Source organism: Lepeophtheirus salmonis, chromosome 7 (assembly GCF_016086655.4).
Source record: "Lepeophtheirus salmonis chromosome 7, UVic_Lsal_1.4, whole genome shotgun sequence".
NCBI classification, from domain to species: Eukaryota; Metazoa; Arthropoda; class Copepoda; order Siphonostomatoida; family Caligidae; genus Lepeophtheirus; species Lepeophtheirus salmonis.
Genome location: NC_052137.2, coordinates 16,859,113 through 16,877,853, shown reverse-complemented (window position 1 = coordinate 16,877,853; position 18,741 = coordinate 16,859,113). Strand labels below are relative to the sequence as shown.

General features: G+C 32.1%; 2 protein-coding genes across 5 annotated transcripts in view; one reads left to right on the top strand and one right to left on the bottom strand.

The window, feature by feature from the left end:
• sas (stranded at second) overlaps nt 1-17,268 on the top strand; it is a 40,738-nt gene extending 23,470 nt beyond the window's left edge. For 2 of the 4 annotated variants that reach the window (XM_071890169.1, XM_071890170.1), the window contains 9 exons: nt 302-730; nt 811-1,075; nt 3,369-3,461; nt 8,423-9,158; nt 15,164-15,871; nt 15,928-16,362; nt 16,420-16,526; nt 16,599-16,783; nt 16,842-17,268. In XM_071890169.1, coding sequence (XP_071746270.1) covers nt 302-730; nt 811-1,075; nt 3,369-3,461; nt 8,423-9,158; nt 15,164-15,871; nt 15,928-16,362; nt 16,420-16,526; nt 16,599-16,783; nt 16,842-16,952 — 3,069 coding nt within the window. In that variant the 3' untranslated portion in view covers nt 16,953-17,268. The remainder of the gene's footprint in view (nt 1-301; nt 731-810; nt 1,076-3,368; nt 3,462-8,422; nt 9,159-15,163; nt 15,872-15,927; nt 16,363-16,419; nt 16,527-16,598; nt 16,784-16,841) is intronic. The other 2 variants (XM_040717076.2, XM_040717077.2) reach the window with 1 other exon arrangement.
• On the bottom strand, nt 17,266-17,877 carry LOC121122070 (uncharacterized). The gene is made up of 2 exons (XM_040717078.2): nt 17,560-17,877; nt 17,266-17,505 (listed from the first exon to the last, which is right to left on the bottom strand). Exons 1-2 carry the CDS (start codon nt 17,833-17,835, stop codon nt 17,320-17,322), a joined length of 462 nt encoding a protein of 153 aa, XP_040573012.1. The 5' UTR covers nt 17,836-17,877; the 3' UTR covers nt 17,266-17,319.
• Nucleotides 17,878-18,741: the final 864 nt, after the last annotated feature.

Below are 18,741 nucleotides of genomic sequence, written 5' to 3'. Positions count from 1 at the left end.
TTAAAAAATCCATGGCTATTCACAAAAAATTAAATTTTTTGGAAAAATACAGAGCTCTTCACAAAAAATGAAATTTTTTGGAATATAAAATTGTTTCAAATTCAAGTTTTCAAATTTTTCTTACAAAAATTTCAAAAATCCATAGCTATTCACCGAAGAAAATTTTAAATATTAAATTTTATGGTGAGAATAAAACATTCTTGGGCAACAACTACAGCCCCTCCAGCCCTCCCCCTGCGGACACCTCTGACATAAATTATTCTCTCTTTTTTATGAACACTCACTATTTTGGTTCATTCAGTGTGGTAAAAATGCAGAGTGTCGACATGAAGTTTTTCGAGGAGAATCTGCTGAAACAATTTGTGTATGCAAAGAAGGCTATACGGGTGACCCAGATTCCGACTCTGGTTGTTCCCCAAATTCATCTCAAATCCCTTCAACCAAGGGTACTGATTCCTGTGTTGCAAAAAATGAAACATATGCTATGGGTGAGCATTGGTTCGATGGTTGTGATTATAAATGCTATTGTAGCGAGAAACTAGAAATATTTTGTCAACCCCGATGTAAGAACATTCCATCTGCAAAAATAGAGGGTTGTGAGCTTCGAACGGATACCGAGGATGATTGTTGTCAAGTTCTTTACTGCCCTAGTCCTAATTCAGAGAATGATTTGAAGCCTGTTATTGTACCTTTTGATGGATGTATTTTTAAAAACGAGTCCTATCGTATTGTAAGTATTTGATGATGACCTACTTACTATAACTCTTCATAAATGCATTAATTATAATTTATTCATTCGAATATATTTAGAAAGAGCGGTTCTATGATGGATGTGATCAACAGTGCCAATGCATGGGCTATGGAGATAAAGTGTGTCTACCTCGTTGTCCACCTACGGCTCCTGCTCCTGGACAAAACTGTGTAACCCTCAGTGACCCCTCTGATCATTGTTGCAATATTACAGTTTGTGACGAACCCGTATTTGATCCACAGAAGAACGTTGACAAACAGCAACAAGAAATCTCAAAGACACCCCGTATCCTCAATAGACCTTCGAAAGAAACAATCATTGAAGGTAAGAAGAACAGACTAAATTATATAATAGGTATTGTAAATAAATTATGCCTTCCATCAACTCATGCAATATTACACAAATATAAAGCTCCCTTTGTATATAATAAAATAATGGTTTCTATTATCAAGCCTTAGAAAAAAGAAAACACAAAAATATTTTTTCGCGATTAAATATTCTTCTTTTCTTAATTCATCCATATTCAAGTCATAAATAAGACATGAAAGGAAATTTCAAGTCATGCTCAGCAAACAACAGATGAAATTACCCATCTTAGAATTACTTTTTTTTCTTCTTTTCGAAATAGTCATTCTCAAACAAAACATACAGTAGATCAAATGCCAAAGAAAAAGGTATTAAAACTAATGTAAACACTCTAAAATAGCAGACCTGACTGAATGACTCATGGGCCATGACGCTAAAAACAACACCCAAAAGAAAATCAAACTTTGAGCATCCAGTTATATGTACAGTATAGTTGGTGCTGTGTCTATAGAGGATGAAGTCACTGACGCCATTCTATGGGAGAGGGGGGGGGGGAACAAGTTTGCAAAAAGAGTAACGACTGCTCCTATTTATAGACTAACTTTCTCTTCCTTGTACCTATGTGTGTGAGTTGATACGTGAAATGAAATACCTACCATTTCGTTATGTCTTTACGAATCACTCTACCTACAAACATTTGTTCGTAGTCATTAAATGTGGCCTTGAGTGGCTGGATATGTATGTAGGTATGTAAATATTTAATGCATGCATGGCTCATATACACTGTTATGTTTTCATTTTTAATTCCTCTGGCTTTAAAGTGCATTCAATTAATGAGCCTACCATTTTGCGTGTAAGTTTAACTGTTTTTATGTGGATACAACAATACTGTGGTATTCTTTTTTTTTTTTTTGATACCCTCCTACTACTCCTGCCGCCTCCACTCTAGTATTTGGGCCTAGGGTAAAAATCTCTTTCTCAAAAAGGTGTGGATAAATTCTTCTTCATACATACTGATTGTATTATTCCTTTGTACGATGTGTAATATTGCTGGAATTGTCGAAATAAACTAAAAAAATGTAGTCCTATAATTCCCGTCCTTATCGGTATTTTATGGTAACTACAACTGCTCAAATGTAAATGTAAAAATGTTGCAGACAAATATCGTTGCGTGGTAAAATCGTCAACATTATCATGAGACAAAATAATATCATTTTGAAGCAATTTCATTGTGAGCATTAAGATTGTGAGTAATTTAATTGCAAGACAATATTAATATTATGAATGATGCAATCAAATTATTGAATGATGAAAAAAAAAATCCTCCCCCCCAGCATTTTCCCAGAGCATTATGGACCCCTTCTTATATCGAAAAATACACCTCGGCTCTCAAGTTGTATAGGTAAAGTGATGGTTCCCAAGGCAAATCTCCCTTATAATATGCTATAATACACTGCGGTCTACGGGTTGTGCATTCAACTTGTCTCGGAGCCCTGCATAATATATTATAGCATATTAGAAAGACTTGCCTTGGGGTCTTGAATTTCACCGTCACAACCTGAGGCCCGGGGTATATTTTTGGATATTAGAAGGGGTCATACTCATCAAGCAAAAGGCTGCGGTATAATTTTTTTTAATCATTCAATAATTTGATTACCAGAAAATCATATATTATAATTGCAATGAAATTACTCATTTTCATTCTACTTGCAATTAAATTGCTTCACGATGATATTACCGACAACAATTTTGTCTCACAATGATTATTTACAAGATGATTTTATTAACCAATGATATTACCCCCAACGATTTTGTCCTCAGCCTTTCTAACATAATCATTTTACCGGACACTGTAGGTACTAACTAGACGTACTAACGTTGAGACAAGATAGCTGAAGTTTAAAGAAGGTGTGTGCCTAGAATTTATTATTTTCTTCGTTTTTCTATTATTCAACCCAGCTATGATTGAAGAATAGCTATAAAGATAGCTACGACTGTTGAATGTTAAAAAGCGATTGGACCGATAATAAAAGATTGAAGGGGGGGGGGAGACTGATTAGGCAATCAGTCCTAGAAAATATCCCACACTATTGTGTAATGATGATGAAATAATGATGAAGTAATAATCATGTTATTAATTGTCTTTCCGTCGTTTCACCCAATCTCTCTACATACATAGTTAATAAGTTCCGGCCTTTCTTATATTATATAAGAGACAATGGATCATTAATTAAATAACAATTATAACCCATGATTGAGTGGAGGAACATGTTTGACTCATTTATCTTTATTAATCAATCTACTTTGGTAGAGCCTCATGGAAAAGGATATCGTAGAAATTCACGGATCTTGTCTGGAATTAATAAATATGAAGATGAACTCACACCACTGCCAATCATAAGAGGTTTGATTTTCTTAATTAATATTGTTGTAGTAGTTTTGCACTTTTCTCACTCTCTAGTAGCATTTTTTGTGCAAAATTTTGTCTTCTCGCACCTTTTAGGTATTTTAGTTTCTTGTAGTCTCACCCAAAGCTATAAACCAAGTTGTGAAACGAAGGCCACTTGATCAATATTTCTCCAAAATAATATTGGCCTCGCGCTAACTTTTTTGTCCGCTTGGGGGATTGAGTAAATTTGAGTATAGAGCATTTTACGGGATGTCAGCCATTTTTTGGGCCTAAACTACAAAGTTTGATAACAATCAAGACCTTTTTTTCATTAATATTGAGGCAAAAAGTGCACAACAAATAGAAGGACTTACACCTTACTGCCTATCAATTTTTTATCTCTTTATTGCCTAGTATTATTATATATCGGAACCTTAAATGTATTAAAAATACATTACGTTATACAATTTTATTTCTCTGTTGTAGATATAAATTAACTATTGCAATGGAAATAATAGCAGTTTTTTTTCTGACTGGTTTTCCTACTTTTCTAGTCCCAAATTTTTTTTTACATCTATCCATTGTTAGGGATTTTTAGTGCATATTACTTTGTTGTATTAAAATATGAGTATTTATCATTGGCATCAAGTAGTATTAACTGCAAGTATCAGAGGCATCTGCAGTGTCGCCCCCAAATGAAGGAATTTCTGCTTATTACTAAAAAAAATTAACATTTGAAATTTAACTAAATTTTTCTTAAAAAAATTACAAAAAATTACAATTTTAAAATTTCTTTCCAAAATTATAATTTTCTGTGAATAGCTATAAATTCTTAAAATTTTCTTCCGATAATTTAATATTTGAAATTTTTTTCCAAAAAATTTAATTTTTCGAGAAACGTTATAGAGTTTTGAAAAAAAAAAAAAAAAAAAATAAAATCAACTTTTGGTGAATAGCTGTAGATTTTTGGAAATTTTTTTCTGAAAGATATAATATGGGGAAGTTAAGTTTTAAATTTTTTTCAAAAAAAAATAATTTTTCAAATTTGAAAAAAAAATTCCAAAAGAAAATATTAATAATAATATATATATATAATCCTTGTGGATGCACTTCAATTACAATACAATTTATGACGTCCGTGAAAATGTTTTAATGCTCAATAACTAACAATGCAACCTCCATGAATTCCTTATTTAAACTGAATGACCAAGGCAAGGTTATAAATACATGGTTATATCGTCATGTAATCGGGCTTTCTAGAATTTTTAATTTGATGTGCCCTACCGACTGCTAGGCAAGACGGACAGATTTAAACGTCATAGAGTATAACAGCAGTATATTAAGAACATGTAATTCTAAAACTTATAAGATTAATATTAATAGTTTATGCTCTATGACATCACAATAAAAAAACATGGGGGAAGTCAAATATCAGTCGGAACCGCGTTTTGGTATAACCTAGTATTTCTATGAACCTTGGAGCCTGGTAAATTCTACAAAGAGAAGAAAAAGTTATATAATCTATGTATCATAAACAGCGACATATTTCGTGGGGAAAAAAAGCAAAATAATAGGACAAGGAATCTACTCAAGCCAACATGCACGTTTTGCTTCTTTGTTTTATAGCTGTAGTTTCTCACATGTTTTTTCATGAATCAGAGGCGTCCGCAGGATTATAGATTATTATGATGATGATGATTATTATTTTTTTATTTTTGCTTGGTTTTTGGAATTTTTTTGAAAAGAATAATGAAAATTTATCATTTTAGGAAAAAATATTGAAAAATTAAATTTTGGAAAAAAGGATTCAAAAATCCATACTTTTTCTCAAAAAATTAAATTAAAACAAAATTTCAAAATCCACAGCGGCAAAAAAAAATCAAAATTTCAAAAATCCACAGGTATTCTCAAAATATAAAATTTTTTGGGAAAAAATTTCAAAAATTAAATTTCAAATATAAAATTTTTTGAAACAAAATTACATTTATTGAATTTTTGGAGAAAAATTTCAAAAACCCATTGCTATTCAAAGAAAATTAATTTTTTTGTAACAAAGTTTGAAAAATTAAATTAAATTTGAAATATTAAATTTTTTGAAAATAAATGAAAATATTAAATTTTTTGAGAATAAATGGAAATATTAAATTTTTTGAAAATAAATGGAAATATTAAAATTTTTGAAAATAAATGAAAATATTAATTTTTTTGAAAATAATAAGAAAATATTAAATTTTTTGAAAATAAATGAAAATATTAATTTTTTTGAAAATAAATGGAAATATTAAATTTTCTTGTAAAAAGGAAAAAATGAGAAAAGTACCTCCAACCACCGCCCTGTGGACGCCCTGTGAATCCACTCATATTTGTGTCTTTATCTATTAGATCAATGGACTTGTTACTTCATGCATAATACATATTATTATTGATTTTTTCATGCCTCATTAACGCATACATTATGAGATTATGACATATGTATAGTTGGTAAACCAATTTTCTAATATAAGGGATTAGTAAATTGAAAATATCTTATTTTGTGTGTCTAATCTTTTTTCCTTCTTACTTAGTGAAAAAAGGCTTATCAATCTAAAAATAACATGAATACTTCAAATAAGAATTATATTTTGATTAAACAAGTTGTAGAGTTGTACATCGTAAGCATTTTGAGTGTTGTTTTTTTTTCAATCTGAACAGCGGTTTTATTTTATTTCCTAAAGCAACTACTTTTATTCTTTAATTCAGTAGGAATGTGAAAATTGTGCAAATACTCATGAGCATACATTATAAACATCGAGGGCGTCGAGTGGGCTGTAGGATCAGTAGTCTTCCCCCTCCAAATTAAGGAATGTTTCATCTAAATATATATATATTTTTTTAAAGATTGGTTTTCTTAAAAAAGGTCATTGAGGCAAATTGGCAGTCAAGCAAATTTTCTTTGGATAGAAATGTGTAAGTCAATTTTTTGTGAATAGTTATAGATTTTTGAATTTTGAAAAAAAATTGACATATAACAATATAATTTTTGAAATTTATTTTTCAAAAAATTTAATTTTTTTTAATTGCTATAGATTTTTGAAATTTTTTCCACAAAATATGAAACTCAGTTTGTTCAAATTTTATTTTTTAGATTTATATCCAAAATATTTAGTTTTTTTTAAATAGCTATAGTTGTTTTTCAATTTTTTTGTGAATAACTATTGATTTTTATAAGAAAAAATTAATATAACCATGCTCCCCCAAAAAAAAAAAAAAAAATATATATATATCATGTTAACCTGCAAGATATGAATGATCTTATTAATTATTTCTCCCTATCTTGAAAATATCAACATAATACAGGACCTGCTTTTTTATTCACTCTTAACCTCGACCGTCAAAAAGTAAAGTAAACATTTGAAGAAAAAAACATATGGTAGCAATCCTTCTGTATTGTCCTTGTTAAAAACTATTAACTATTATTTAAAGAATATGAAACGACACAAATTCGAAACAAAGGCCGTTGATTGATAGAAATTCTTTTGATTTTTTTAATGATCACACTCTATACTTAGATGTTCTCTAGCAAATTATTGAATAATAATAATTGGAACTTTGAAAAATAGAAATCCCTGTTCAGATTGCCAACTAGAAGAAGCCTTTCCCGCTTTTTAGACTATATTTTGCACAGAGCGTTGCCATTTATTTTTTTTTTACGGTCTGAAAATGCTTGCAATGTACAACCATTTGTTATTACTGAAAAGTCCCGGACTTAACTTAACAAAGAAAAATGTTGTTTAAAGAAAAAAATATTATTCTTTTTTATTCGTTTTATGAAGCGGAGTCCCCATAACACTTTTCAAGCCATTGCTTAACCAGAATGGTATTTTTTTTCTATGTAGAAGTAGGATGAAATTAAAACACGAAATTGTTTTCCATCCATTGTTTTGGAAATATCAAAAGGAGCGTCACACTTATACTTTTTTTCTTGAAATTTTGACAGCTGTCTTTGTTTCTGAAAAATTCGGTCTAGTTCGGTCCCCCCAAAAAAATGGACTACACCGATTTTACACATAAATTGTTTATAACATGGCATCATATGTTTGTTTCAAGTACAATGATTTTATACGAAATTTAAACAGAGATATCTCGCATTAATTTTGATACCGCGGTCTCTTATATGTATACAATATTTGTTCTAGAACTTATCGTGTACTTTTGAGATTTTTTTGAAAAAAAATGAATGTCAGTTGATCTTGAAAAAAAAGGTCTCTCATAACATATGAAACCAAAAAAAATCGGTACATAAATTGAGACCGAAAAAAATCGATCGATAATTTGAGACCGAATCAAAATGGGTCTAGAAAAAAATCACTTAAGACCAGACCAAAAATAAAATTTGGTGGCGGACCGAGTCTCAGCACTAATTGGTACTCCCTGAGAATGAGTTGAATTTTAAAAATACCTCCATCTATGTGTGAAGTCCGTGACTTTTAAGCCCATTGGGCGTGTATGTATAGGTGCTGTCAGAGTATGTAATATCAATTATCATTTGGCCTTGTTTCCTTGACATGTTATTATGTAAAAATATTGATGCACTGTTTTAAATACTTTGTCTTCGTGTCAGTATGAATTACTCATACATATGTAGGTAAAGAAGAAAATAGATAAATGTCCGAGATTAAATTTATCATGCAAAATAATTTGATTAGCAGAGAAATTTCTGGAATACATTCTCTATATGTATAGTTTTTTTGTATCGTATGAGAATACGTAGATATATATAATATATAAAACTAGTCTTGCGGAATAAGAATATAATTCTATCGGAAAGTTACATCCTTACGTCTTCCTTAGTACATACACCAAATACAATAGGTATCAGTCCAATTGAAGACAAATAGGCTTACACATATTAAATTAATATTTATGCATTTTATGCGACTTAAAATAGATATTCAAGCCACAAACATAAATTAACTGTTTCTTCTTTTTCTATGCAGGAACTGAATTTGAAGGCATATCTTTGGGCGAATTTGAAACGCTTTATCACAATGTGAAAGGTCATGTATATGCCTACAACGAGAGTACGCTTTTCATTCAAGACTTTTCCTACGATGGCACAGGGCCGGATGCTTACTTTTGGATTGGCATTAACTCCCCTACTCCTAACTCGGATGGTTTATTGATTCAATACCCAGATAATGGCGAGAACGACTCTTCTTCTTCTGGATACGAGGTGGATGCTCCTGTTTTAGGAGCTTATGATAAAGAAAACATTCTTCTACGCCTTCCTGAGGGCATTACAGCCGATCAACTGAAGTGGATATCTGTCTGGTGTCGGGCTTTTGCCGTTGATTTCGGTCACTTAATAATTCCTCAAGATGTTCTAGAGACTGTTCAAGTCTCTGAAAAACTTACTCAAAAGGAAGAAGATCTCTTTTATCCCATCACAGAAACACTTCCTATCCGCAAAAAAGATACTTGTCTTCATAAAGGCCAAGAGCATCAAAGGGACCAAGTCTTTTATGATGGTTGTGAACAGTTTTGCGTGTGCCTAGAAAATGGAGAAACTTACTGTAATCCCATTGAGTGCCCTTCAGACTTTGGACTGGATGTCATTAATCCATTCTGTCTCGAGTGGAATGAGCACAAGGATTTTATTGCTGAAGTACCCATGTGTTGTCCACCAGTTCCGGTTTGCATCTCAGATGGGACCTGTCAGTACAGTGGATATTCGTAAGTATTCATTTTGACAATTTACAAACGCTCATTTTTACACTACTACGCAAAGAAAAAGGGTCATTAGTGAAATTAATTTTGTCGTGTTTATTGAAGGGGAGGGCCAATACAAGTACTCTTTGTATACACCTTTAAAGCTATAACATTAATGTACATAATTTTAATTACTTTTACATAGTTGTATTTGATTCAGAGAAAAAAACTATTTCTTTTTATTAAAAAAAAAAATAGTCATAATTTAATTAAGTCATTGGATTTTATATCTAAATATTTGGAGAATGATTTAATTATCCTAGAATAGTGAATCCCAATCTTCTCGTCACTGCAAATCCTTTAAACATGGCCAAATATTGGGATCCTTTTATTGGGGGTTGATGACCTTTTTCAGAAAATACATATCTTGATCTTAGACGTTACACTGCAGAGCCACGATGGGGAATAACTGGCCTAAAGAATGAATGTGATAATTGATAGATGTGTGGATCATTTCCGCTGGAATCCTAGTGGCCATTTTTAGATTTAGTTTTTTTTTAGACTTTCAAGATTATTTCTATTAGTGATAGGACGATCCATCTAAATCAGCGAATGGGGCGATCGGCATTTGAAAAATAAAGTGTAATTTCCAATTATCTTACACCGATTCTTATCTATTATTATTTATTACTGGTATTTAACTATTTCTTACTTTTATAAGTGATGAAATACTTCCGTCAAGAGACAGGAAACGATCATGTGAACTGATCAGTTTAATCATATAATTTTATAAAATATCATAATAAAATAATCAAAATATGCTTGAAAACTTAGAAACATGCAGTCGGTGTAGCAATTGTTATTTTAATCAAGTGCAATTTGTCACATATTTGCGACTGGAACGAACGTTTCTAAACCTGTATGATCATTGTATTGTACCGACTTGCCCGTTAGACTCTCTAGTAGTAATGCTGTGATTTGGGTCGACCTACAAGTGCGCAAGTGTACTTATTACGTGCTAACCAATTATTGTTTTATGTAAGTAGAAATATTCTAGAGACCGTAGGTTGTGTTATAAATAATAATAAAATCCGGTATATTTTTTTTTTTTTTTAATTGGTAATCTAAAGAATTAATTTACTTTTCCTCAGGTGTTGTCAAAGTAGCTTTGAGGATTTGTTGCAGAGTTGTAATTGTATGTCCTTGTTGAACTCAGAGTAGAAATAAGGATCAACATCCGATAAATTCTTATGAATGTCCTAGTTTATTTTTTTCCACCCCCTTCATCGTCACAGCTGATTATAATTGATCTAATTAAACGTCATGAGAATTAATCTGCTCTCCTCCAAAATGTTATTCAAATTGTCAGGGTTACTATGTTAATTTTTGGCTTCTTATTTGATAAAATGTCCAAATACCACAGAATTTTTATCACTAGTATTAAGTAATGGCGGAATAGGATGTAGAATTGGGATCCGGGATGTTTTTGGGATCGGTTCATCACTAATTTATATAATTAAATTGTGAGATTCCGTGACTATGACATTATCATTGTATAATCGACTCGTTTCCCCTCCGCATCCCCGAAAGCAAGTACATTCCCGCGCCGCTGGAGTGGATTGACCTTATTTCACCGTGAACGCTCTTACATTTGTATTATTATATTATTCATATTTGAAGGTCATTCAAGGATCAATATGTAACTAAAAATACATAAATACATTCCAATCCAACAATACTTAATTCCTTCCTCTTTAAAGTTCAATATTTTGTAGATGTTTAATATTTGTTTGTTTTTTGACAAGTCGTAATGAATGCAGTATTTCCATTCACACAGCTCAAAAGGCATAAGTCTAGCTATAAGAGTAAGAGGACACACCCACCTATGCTTGTATGAGCCTATGTACTTATTTCCATTTACACATACTTAAAAATATATGTGTTCATAACGATTAAATAATATTATCACTCTACGTAGGCACAAGGTTTTTAGGTAGAGGAGCCAGCTATTAGATACTTGAAAATATTATTATTATTATACTTACTTGTAATTGTACGTCATATGTGTTTTAAACGTATTCAGTACATGTTAGTTTATTATATGATAAATAAAAGTCTTTCCTTATATTATTGCTTAAATATACCCATGAAAGGAAGCAAATATGCAGCTATTGTCCATGGATATTTATGCTCATTTAGGTTTCTTTAAAGTAAACCCATCTTCTGCAAATTAATCACTAGAGTTTCAATGCAGCGCACTCATTTATTCAGGTCATTGGAATAGGACTCCTCTAAATTTAGTGCGAGTCCGGAGTCTTTCTTCTGTTTCGTATTATTATTCATAAAAGTTAATTGAGGCCCCCATCAGCGTTGCTCATGAAAAGACGAATAGTCCATTTTAATTAAAGTGCTACGTTTTTATACTGTAAAAGGTATTTGCATGGGTACTAGTGTTCTTTCAATGAGTTCTTATATTGGTTCTGTGATCTTTTGAGTGTATACATTTCTTTGCTAAAGAGGAAACTGGGATACGTAAATAATTGTGTTTTGTTTTTCTAATATAGACTATGAGCAGTTTCACTGACGTCATAAATTGCATCATAATTGTTGGATACCCCATCTTGGGGGCTCACAGATGATATTTTTACTACCATCTTTTAGACAAATTTCCAACAAATTTTGTCAAAACACCATTTAATTGGCTTTATGAATAAATAAAAAGACTACACGCTTGCATTGAATACTACAAGATCCCAATGATATAAAGTTATATTTGAATTAAATCAAAGTAATATATACTGAAAATCCCTATTATGTCTAGATTTTGATTTTTTTTTTCTTAATTGATTAGAAACTGGAAAAGTAGGATAATTAATCAAAGAAATATTTCATATTCTTTCCATTGCAATAGTTAATTTATATCTACAACACGTAAATAAGATTGTATAACAATGTAATAATATATTTTGAATACATTTAAGGGTCCGATATATAATAAAACTAGGCAATAAAGAGATAAAAAATTGATAGGCAGTAAGGTTTAAGTCTTTCTATTTGTTCTGCACTTTTTGACATCCAAAAGTGCACTTTTTCCCTCAATATTAATGAAAAAAAGGTGTTCAGTTTGATAAAACTTGATTGTTTTAGCCCCCAAAATAGACGACATCAAAATTGTGGCGTCACTTCGAAAACGCTCTATAGTATTTGTAAATTGACGTAAAGTAACTTGAAATACAATTAACCAGGGGGCAGGGGTTACTGACATACCTTGTACTTCAAGTAACCTTGAATTTACATTCATAATCGAAACGAAAATGTTTAGTTTTGAAAATAATATCCACCTTACGTTTTTATGAAAATAAAAACCATGTTACTATGTTTCTATTACTATTAATATTATACTTTTGTATGTGGACCACTTTGCAGATTATGGCAGTGTTTTTTTCATCTTTTTGTCGTTGTTTTCATCAAGATGGATAGACAGATTGCAATATACGTATACATGTATCTACTATTCAAATGTGTGACTTTACAGATTCGGGACTCGGACTTGGGTCTTGAATTTCAAGTAAGACTTTGACTTTTCCTGATATTATAGGGATCCCAAAGCCTTGGATATTATCGTGAAGGCTTTGAATAATTTACCATCACGTGCTCAGTAGATCATATGTATGTGTGGGTATCATTGAAATAAAAAATAGAGATACAACTGATCAAAGCATCTAAAAAGTTCCCAATTAAAAAAGTGAATTTGTCTGAAACTCCCACTTGGCCTCTTTCTTTTGGTCACAAAGGGTTTTTCTTTTTTTATAAAGAAAAAAATTAGCCATTTTCGGAATCTTTCCATCCATCACGGATTTTGATTTTTGTTTCCATGATAGTATCTAATATGTACTGTATTTGTATTTAAATGAAAGACTGCACATTTATGACGTTCCAATGAATTTTCCTTTGATACCTCACACATACTTTGTTTGGCCGAAAGGACTCTTATTTTTATTAATTGAGATTTGGTTTAAGATGGATGTATCTTAATCATAAAATACTACTTCACGTTTGAATGACCCTGGTAGAGCTGGACTTATCATCTTTGAGCATTGATATCCTACTATCATGGTTTGTATAGACACATTTTGAGAATTTTTATTTCTAAATGGAAATAAAAATCAACTCCCTTCTTTCATAAAATTAATATGATTTGTTTTTCATTAATTGAAACTCGTTAGCAGGATATATTTTGAGTAGCTTCAGAATGAAATTAATTGGCTCTTGTATCAAATAAAATATATAGCATTTTTATTAGCATGCGACGCTCTGTTTTGTTTCACCTTAAATCCTTTATTTCCTGATTTTAAACAGTCGATTCTAATTCATGGCAAGTCAATTGTGATAAAAAAATAAAAATAAAAAATGAACGAAGACATTATTAAAACATTTATTGGTGCTCAATATCCGATCGTGCTTCAAATTATCAACTATTTGCCCTTTAAGGACATTGTATGTTGTCAAAGAGTCTCTAAACTATGGAATCATTGTTCGAATCGAGTTCTTTTTAAACGTCGATTCTTGGTCGAGTTATTTGCATGGAAAAGTAAGACAGCTCCTCCAATAGCACATCCCTGGTTTCACACTTGTGGCAATCAACTTTTAAGTATTCATGGTCGTATTGGACTCAATGATTCTCTCTGTCATTGGATTCAAAACTCACTCAAATGCAATCCTGCACATGTTATTCTCTTTGCAAGAGGTGTTTATTACTTAAGTTATCTCAAATCCATTCAGAATCATTTAGTCGTTTATCAAGAGTTGAGTGCAGCACATCGCATTCAAAGCCTTTTTCAAAAACCACAAACCACTCTTTTTACGGCATTAAGAGTAATGGACACAACTGGACTCTCAAGTTCAGAGGAGGATCTTCCGGATGTAACACTTCTTAGCATACCACCCTCCATACACAAAGAGCAAATTGTTGCATTCAATATATTAGACTCTGATGTGGACTTGCCAAATTTAATTGATACCAAGTTGTCATTTGAGGTAGTGGCCGAATATTTTTATGGCCTGACGGGCGTTCATCCTTCTAAAGAACGAATTCTTGGAATCATTGGGTTTAATTTAGCTGATTTAATCCATTTTATACGACGCCTTTACCAGGATGTTGGGCCTTTTAGTTTTATTGGCTGTGATAGTGAGGCCCTTAGTTGGAGTTTTCTTTCTCGTCAAAACTCATTGAACTTTTCCGACAATTATGAGTATTGTTCAACTGGATTTGTGATCACTGGAAGTCCAAATAGAAATATACGTACTGGCTCAGTGGTTTTAGACATATCTATAAGAACGGAGAAAGATATTATACGGAAACTGAGACCCTTTGTTCAAGAAGGTCTTACTGGATATGGCTCTTGGGCAATACTTCTTAGTTCTTGTGTTAGGGGGTATCAGGGTGAAGACATTGATTCTGAGATCATTCGACAAAAAAACTGTCTTCAAAAACTGGAATGTGATACTTTTAGAAAAGTTTGTGTAGGCACAAAACTAATTGCTGCTCAGGTGGAGGACATATTTGGAGTAGATTATATTACGGAAATGCCTTCAAAGAAGTCTTCAGCCCATTTTTCAAAGGAATTCTATGATGAAATGAGTCTGTTAACCCCGGAAATTGTCTCTGATGATTCTTCTACTGTTATTTTTATTGTTAAATATATTTGAAGATCCCATTTCTGGATTTTTCATTATGTCTATTTTATTAATCAATCCCCTCTCCCCAAGAGCAATGAAATATTTATTGTTAATGTCGTCCATATAATCAAAGAATATTATATTTTGAAATATATCTGATTTAATTTGGGTAATCCCATGTTTCATCTACACTGACCCAGCTACTATTATTTTTTACTGTATGATATCAATCTATTTGTATTTTCGTTTTGCTTTACAAGATCTGTATATTGTCATACGTATAATGTTTTGAATGACATGTTCAGGCTGTAATTGTTTATATTTAACTAAAATATAATTTCATTTTACAGATTTAAAAACTACGACAATATTCCTCAAAATCTAACTGGCTGTGAAAAAAGTTGTTACTGTAATGATGGAGAGGTACAATGCCAGGATGCATGTAACTCTCTTCCTGAAGAACCCCCATCCTATCTTCCTTGCATACCTGAACAATCAGTTATCCAGCCAAAAGAGGATCGCCCTTGCTGTAACATGTGGACATGTACCAAATTGGAAGATCTTCCTGATACCATCGAAGGTGGCTCTGCATATCCTCTCAACTCTACATTTATTGAAATCGAGCTAGAAGCTCCTAGAGCTCTTGGAGGTCGTCCTGGATTTTATAAAATTCTCCTAGGAGAGGGATCTGAAGCTGGGGCTTCACCTGAGGAATGGACTCCAAGAGTGGTCACTCCTGAGAATGGAATATTTAGCTTACAGCCAGATGGAACACTAAGACTGGTTCTTGGAGGACTTCTTCCAGAACAAAAATACTTCCTTCGAGTTGATGTTCACATCAAGACTTCAAATAATGATGCTGTTCATAAGAAAATAATAAAGTCAAAAATTATATCTGTTCAATTGCTTGATGCAGAGGAGCCCCCTGCTCCTAAGCTTATCAAGAAGGCAAGCAATTTTTATTTGAAGGCTGAACGAATTGAACCTCACTCTGCCTTGGTGACGTGGAGATACTTAACTCTATACGAGAAGAATTATATTGATGGAGTCCAAATACGGTTTGCCCGATTCTTATTTCCTTGAGTATAATTAATTATTTTATTTGTATATTTAGATACAATAGCATGGAGAATGGTGAAGAGACTTCGCAAGTCCCAGAAACGACTCCCTTTATTCATAGAGACACCAATTTTTATCAAATTACAGAACTTGCTTCAAATACAGAATATAAAGTCGATTTGTACTTCATTCCAGTCTCCAACACAACCGTAGAGTACACATCTATTCCACAAGGGGGTGTTTTATTCAAAACATCAGAGCCTAGAGTGGATCCTTATGATTTCAAGCTTAAATTGAATGCAGATGACATAGGAGATCGGTGGATGCGTCTTTCATGGAGTGGCATCCCTAATCCATATCAAAAATATGTTAGTATATTCCGTTTGGCTTATATGGAGGTCAATGATGTCGAATCTCGTTCCATATTCAAAATTGCGAATATGGAGACGGATAACATTTTGAATTTGCTACATTTAGAGCCTTCTACACCGTAAATATTAATTTTAATCATATTTCATTCATATCATATTTAAACTATCATTTATAGATATCAAGTTTGGTTGGAGGCATATTTAACGAATGGACGAGTTGCAAAATCAGAACTTTTAGATATCTCCACGAAAGAAGGAGTATATACTGAAGCAGAGTCCGAAGGTTTGTTCCTGATTGATCTATAAATATGATGAGAACAAGTCATTAATCTGATTAAATTTGTCTTTATATTAGGTTTGAAAGAAAATCCTCGTTTAAATAACGGCGAGGAGGTGGATACCTATTACGGATCCATGGTAACTGCAGTTGTATTTGCAGTTCTCTTTGCATTAGCTCTCTTAGCCATCAGTTTCTTATATCTCAGACGCACAACAACGTATAAAGCCATAATCTCTGGAGGGGCAGCCAAAATGTCCAAAGTAAGGAATCAATCTTTTGAAATATAATCATTTTATTGTAATTATTTATCACCCCTAGAATAATAATGGTCAAGATAATCAATCGACATCTATACCGATGAGTAGTCAAAATGGAAATAATACCGATAGGAATGGTAAAAAGTTATCGGATCAAATGTCATCAATTTAATAAATCAATCCTCCATTGGACAATATTTTTTAGCAAATTCATCCAGATATTTTTTATGACTACTTTTTCTTGTTGTTCAATACACATTAATACTGACTGTTCTGTGTTCTAGCTGTATGTATGTAAATGTATATTCTTTTTTATTGTTGTGATATTATCTACACTAAGGGATAAAAAAATCGAACTTTAAAGCTTATTAGATGACTTAGTCATTTTCATTAATTTATGTTCATATTGACTTTATAATGCTTTTTCCTCTAGAATATACAATTAGGTCTTGAGATACTATTTCAAAAAATAAATTTCATAACCCTCACTTTTTTTAAATTTTATTTTATTTAAATCATAACGAATAATTTGTACATAATTAAGTATAATTAGGATTATTGGATCGGTCTATATGGATGAGATCCACCATAAAATACAAGTCTGAATTAGGAGGAATAGTTGGTGGAGATCCATTTTCTCCGTAAGCAAGATGAGAGGGAACGTATAAAGCTCGAGTCTCTCCCAGACACATCCCTGGAACTCCTATTTCATAGCCTCGGATGACCTTAACAAATATTAAAAAACGGGGATTCTCTATGTGGTCTACTTATGTACTCACTTGTCCCTTCCCAAGAACAAAGTCAAATGTATGTCCCCGATTCCTTGAGGAGTCAAATATTTCTCCATTCTCATCTTTGAATCGCCCAGTGTAATGCACTTTCATAAAGTCTCCTACTTCGGCATTTTGTGCGCAAACCTTAGGTTTTTTGAGTGTGACAACAGTGAGGACCTTAGCATTTGGATCTAAATTCTCGTCGAGCTCAACTTGGAGTGTGGCGAAGGAGATGATTAATTTTGAGAGGAGAATGAAGAAGGAGATTTGATGAGTGTTCATCTTTGCTTAATATATAATATATATAATTTGAGTTGACTTCCAAGTCGTCTTCTTTGTGTGTTACTGAATGTGATACAAGTTTTTCCTTCCTATTTTTTCCGCAGCTTTTGTGCACATGTGTTGAAGTTCTGTATTTATTTTAATTGTATACATATATTAGTTAAAACTTAAGACATTGAAATTATATGAATGGAAGATGATTTTATAAAATGTACAAAAGGTTATCAGTTGGAAGCAAGTTACACAAGCTATATTTTATACGTCTTATTAAGTGATATTTAATATCAACAACAACCATTTTAATTACCAAAGCTATTAATTGATGCTATTACTTATTTTTGATCTATTAAAGGACTTTTTGTATTCATAATAAAGGGTTTTTCATTAACAGTGCTCACATTTTTTTTAAATAAAACGAAAACGGTTTGAGATATCGACTATTTCTTTATTTGCCATTAAAAACATTCAAGTTAATTTATGAATAAAATTCGATGTCGTTTGAATGACCACCACGTGCATGTTTTACGAAGTCCAATCATTGAACACAATTTTCCACTACTTTTCCGCATAAATTGGATGAAACTGCAGCAATTTCGCGTTGAATATTTGTTCCAAGCTCTTCTAACGTCGACGGATTATTGGTGTAGACCAGGACTTTCACGTGACCCCAAAGAAAATAGTCTAGAGGCAGTCAATTGACTGGTCCATTTCTGGAGATAAGACGCTCACCAAACTTACTCTTCAATAAATCGATTGTAACATTTGCTGTGTGTAAAGTGGTCTTGTTGAAACCACATATCGTCCAAGTCCATATATTCCAATTCAGGCCAAAAAAAAAATCGGTTATCATGGCGCAGTAACGATTTCCATTCACAGTAACGTGGCAATTGTCATCGTCGACGAAAA

What these genes read in the sequence shown, in the direction of transcription:
- LOC121122070 (XM_040717078.2), bottom strand. Translation starts at nt 17,835, where the DNA reads ATGAACACTCATCAAATCTCCTTCTTCATTCTCCTCTCAAAATTAATC. An exon ending in TTGTTCTTGGGAAGGGACAA is followed by an intron (nt 17,506 to 17,559) that starts GTGAGTACATAA and finishes ATATTTGTTAAG; the next exon opens with GTCATCCGAGGCTATGAAAT.